Raw genomic sequence first — 4,849 nt, 5'->3', positions numbered from 1 at the left:
CACCAAACAACAATGACGGCTGCAACCAAAAAATAGCCAGGCGTTGTGGCAGGCGCCTGTGGTCCCAGCTACTTGGGAGGCTGAGGCAGGAGACTTTCTTGAGCCCAGGAGTTGGAGGTTGCTATGAGTTGTGATGCCATAGCAGTCTACCCAGGGGGACAGCTTGAGGCTCCTGTCTCAAAAAAAAAAAGAAAAGAAAAGAAAAGAAAAGAAAAGAAAGACAGTAGTACTATAGGAGAGGATAATGGCAATAGCTGTCCCCAACATGCCCAGTCACACCATTCCAGTCTGAATTAGTCCGTGTGCATGTATTAGTTTTCTGTTGCTGCTATAACAAATCACCACGAATGTAGTAGCTTAAAACACCACCAGATTATAATCTAACAATTCTGGAGGTGAGAAGTACGATCTGGGTCTCACTGGGCTAAAATCAAGGCATTGCTATCTTTTCCATAGGCTCCAGGACGGAGTCTGTTTTCTTGCCTTTCCAGCTTCTAGAGGCTGCCTGTATTCCTTGACTTGTAGTCTCCTTCTATCTTCAAAGCCGGCCATGGCTGGCTGCATCTTTCTCACATCAAATCACTGACTCTTCTGCCTCTGTCTTCCATCTTTAATGGAACTTTGTGATTACATTGGGCCCACTTGGATAATCCAGAATTATCTCTCTCTGTTTAAAGTAAATTGATTAGTAGCCTTAATTCCATCCGCAGTGTATTTCCCCCTTGTCATGTAGCTTGGCGTGTTTATAGGTTCCTGGAATTAGGCCATGGACATGGATGTCTCTGGGAGTTATTATTAGCCTGCCAGTTACCCTCTCTACCTGGTACAGAGCTATCATCTCAGGGTCTCTTTTCACCCTCATTCTTTTTGATTCTCTCCTGTACTGGAAGGCCCATCTTCTGTATCCAGTGTCTTCTTCGTTTACTCCCTTGTTTTGGTGGAACCTTCTTCAGCAACTTCCTGAAAAGGGATGCATGGGTTGTAAATTTTTTTTTTCCTGTATGTCTGAATTATTTTTTAATTTTGTCCTTTCACTTGATATGATAGCTTGTCTGGGTATAGAATTCTAGGTTGGAAAGTGTTTTATTTATTTAATTAATTAATAACACACTCTGTCTCACTGTGTTGCCCTTGGTAGAGTGCTGTGGCGTCACAGCTCACAGCAACCTCCAACTCTTGGTCTTCAAGCAAGTCTCTTGTTTCAGCCTCCCAAGTAGCTGGGACTATAGGCACCTGCCACAACACCCGGCTGTTTTTTCTTGCAGTTGTCATTGTTAGTTAGCTGGTCTGGGCAGGTTTTGAACCTGGCAACTTCGGTGTATGTGGCTGGTGCTGTAACCAATGTGCTATGGGTGCCAAGCCAAGTTTGTTATTTTTATTTTCTATGAACTTTTTTGTTTCCTCAACATTCTACTATTTTTATAGTACCATGTTATTTACTGGATGTAACTTCTCTTATTCCCCAGTGACTGTTTAAGAAAAATACAGTTCTCCACAAGGGAAGTCACATCCAGTAATCCAGTGGTCCCCAAGGTTTTAGGCACCAGACATTTTCTTGTCTAGATATGATTTTTGTTTTTCTAGATTGCTTTTTTTTTTTCCTGTTTGTTTTGCTCTTCATCTTCCGTTTTAGAGGCCTTCTCCAGATGTTTGGTATATTGATTGTACGCTCATGATCAAGAGGGAGGGGGCTTGCTACTGAATGTAATCTCCGAGTGGGTGGAAGCGAGGCCGATAGTTGCTGACTTGAAGTTTCACTGCAGGGTGTTCTGGGTAGGCTCTTGTTTGAGAATCTCCAGTCTTGGCATCTTCTCGTTGTTTCTACCTGGACTGGGTCAGAGTCCTCAGAGAAGCCATCCAGACTCTTGTGTGGAGGGTAAAGTTCTGACAACAGAGAGGGCTGGGAGGTCTGGGAGTCTCGCATTTAGCGTGTTGACATTGAGTGTCTCAATCTCTTGTTTTTGGTATGATACCCACATCCTCATGAATGCTTCTAGATTTGTAGGTCTCCAAATCTTCTGTTTTATCCTCTGTATGGAATGAACTTTCAGACTCCTTTTGGGGTGGGAGAGGAGGTTCCGGGACCTAGCTAAGCTCTCCCTCCTTCTCCCAGCTACCTGTGGTTGTCAATATACAATCCTCATGGAGGGTTCTCTTGTATAATCAGTGTTGATTCTCAGTCTTTCCTACTCCTGCCTTAGGACTGAATGTTTTATGTGTCTTTGTGGGATTATGCCTAAAACAAATGCCTTTTACTTTACTTTTAGTTGGGTTTCAGGAGATAGTAAAATTCAATTTTTACCCTGAAATTTACTCTTAATTTCACAACAGTTTTTCCTATGCCAAGCAATACAAGTCAGATATCTTAATCATTTTAAATATATCATCACTGGTATTCATAGCTGAGTCATTTATTTAAGAATACCTCTGTGCCTGGCAGGACCAGCCCCTGGGATACAGTGATGAAGGAGACAGCCGAGGTTCTGGCTGTCCTGGAGGTCAGTTTAGTGAATATTCAGTAACAGCTCCTCCCTGACTTGCCTTAAGAGCTTCTCTCTGGCCAGCCAGGATCTTGACTATCCGGTATTGTCTCCCTGTTTTCCCACAGCCACCCCCTGAGGATTTATACCTTTAAATACCCATAGGGTATTTCCTATCTTTGAGTCCATGTAAATTCCAGGCCAGCTGGCTTTGTCTGCTGATTCTTTCCCCATTCTGTCCTCTCCTTCACTTTTCCTTGCCAATTATTTGTTGATTCCTGGGTTTGGTCAAGAAGGCCAAGGGGCATGTGAGGCTCTCTGAATGTTCCCGTTGAAAGTGCAGCCTGTACTCCCATTCCTGATAGTCTGACTCACCCTCTTCTCTCTTGCAGGTCAGAGATGTCATCATGGCAGCAGGCATTGCAGGAGTGGGCTTGGCCGCCATGGGCCTCATTGGAGTCATGTTCTCAAGAAACAAGAAACAAAACCAATAAGTTAAGAGGACTTTCCTGCCAACAATGACTTTATATATTTAGGGAGTCTTGTTTTGCTACAGAGTTTGGTTTGTGGATTTCATTCCATTTTATAGTAGGGCTTATTTGCTCAGAATAAAATAAAGCACAATGAAGGAGGATTTTATTGGGGGAAATGCAACAAGAATTGCCTGGCGCAACGTCTGTAGAGGCTCCATTCCTGGATTTCCTTTCACTTTCCCTCCTTGCAGGTTGTGTTCTTGGCACTGCAGGAAACAGCCGACTCTAGTTATCTGAAGTAAAGGGCATTTCTGGTTGTTAGGATACATATGGGCTGCTAGGGAAACACACTTGAGACACAAGAACAGCCAGCCAGGACCTTTGGCCTGGAAAGATTCAGTGTGGCTTCCGAGATTCAGCAGCTGGAGTCTGTAGATGTTCAGGGGAGTTGGGGGGGAAAAAAAAAGTCCTCTGCCATAAGGAAACTCAGCATATGCTCTTCCCAGTGTTACTCAAACTTGGCTGATTTTCCTCTGCTACTGTCTTTCCTCTGTCTTGTTGCGTCTACCCTTCAGTGTTCCAGCTGTTTCCTTACCGCCTCTACTTGCCACAACCTCCAAGTCTCTGATCCCACATTCCCACTCTTTCTTCTCCCAACAGCTCAGTCTTCTCTTTCCTGGGGCCGCACTCTGGTTCTGGGCACCCAGAACAAGCTCCCAGGGGAGATCTGATTGGCTCAGGCCACCACAGAGCCGAGCCTTTCCATTGGTTGCATTTGGGTCAGGTGACCACCTACTAGGCCAGTCACCTCTTCCCGATGGTGAAGTCAAGTGGTTAACATTGCCTTAGACTTTAAGAGGGGTGGGAATGTGACTGGCCTCATAACTAACATTCCCACTGCGCAGCGCTCACAAGAGGGGCTAGGAGAAGTAGAGAACTGTGGCTTCTGTGGCTGGTCATTTGCGGTTTTATGGCTCTCCACTGGGCGCCGCAACTATTCAAAGTGACTGTTTCTCAGAATGGAGCTTTTGCAGGTTCCTCAGAAAAGTTCTTTTGGCACCAACTGTCCTTTCTCGACAGAAAGAAACCTTTACCTGGTTGCCACTGCTTCCTTTGTCAGCCTTGGTTGTCTAGGGACAATCCTGTCTGTTGGGGTCCTGGACAGGATTTGCAAATGGCTCCATGCTACCCACCCTCCTGCCTGGCCCCCTCTAGTTCAGGATAAACGCCTGCCTATCTGTGTTAATAGAAGAATTGTTTTCTTCCAGGGCGATTTCCTTTCTTTTTGTCCCAGCTCTGTTGCTGTAACATCTAAGATCAGTTCTCAAACTCCCCCAAACTAAGGGATACAGGCTGAGCTCAGACTGGGGGTTTTTTAAGCTCCCTCTCTCTCTCAGATGGCATAAGGTGAGGGTGTGGGGAAAGACACAGGACACATAGAGTGTAAACCTCCGAGTCAATTACAGAGAAAAAAAAGGAATGAGGAAAAACAATCCCAAGAAAGCAAAACAAAAATGCCTGTTCCGGGCAGTGCCTATGGCTCAAGGAGTGCTGGCCCCATATGCCGGAGGTGGCGGGTTTGAACCTGGCCCCGGCCAAAAACTGCAACAACAACAAAAAAATACCTGTTCCAGTTAAACTAGTGATTTTCAAGTGGTGTGCCGTGGGAGGATCTTATGTGTGCTGCAATTAAATTATTTTCAAAAGAAGTTCAAGGACAATAAGTATATTAATTTTCTTTACCCTTTTTGGATCAACATAATTTAAGTGTGCTGTGTAATTTTAACTATAGGTTCAGGTGTGCCGTGAGATATAAAAGGATGAAAAACGCTGACTTAAACAAACATTGAAGGAGGAAAAATTACATTAAAAAGTAGCATGTGTAGGCTCGGCGCC

General features: G+C 44.7%; 1 protein-coding gene across 2 annotated transcripts in view; it reads left to right on the top strand.

Moving 5' to 3' along the window:
• Positions 1–3,133, top strand: part of LOC100958745 (HRAS-like suppressor 3) — a 31,523-nt gene extending 28,390 nt beyond the window's left edge. For both annotated transcript variants that reach the window (XM_023518515.1, XM_003798577.3), the window contains exon 5: positions 2,873–3,133. In XM_023518515.1, coding sequence (XP_023374283.1) covers positions 2,873–2,974 — 102 coding nt within the window. In that variant the 3' untranslated portion in view covers positions 2,975–3,133. The remainder of the gene's footprint in view (positions 1–2,872) is intronic.
• The last annotated feature ends 1,716 nt before the right edge of the window (positions 3,134–4,849 follow it).

Source organism: Otolemur garnettii, unplaced genomic scaffold, assembly GCF_000181295.1.
Source record: "Otolemur garnettii isolate 467f Iridium unplaced genomic scaffold, OtoGar3 scaffold00140, whole genome shotgun sequence".
Classification (NCBI taxonomy): domain Eukaryota; kingdom Metazoa; phylum Chordata; class Mammalia; order Primates; family Galagidae; genus Otolemur; species Otolemur garnettii.
This window is presented reverse-complemented; position numbering and strand designations above follow the sequence as displayed.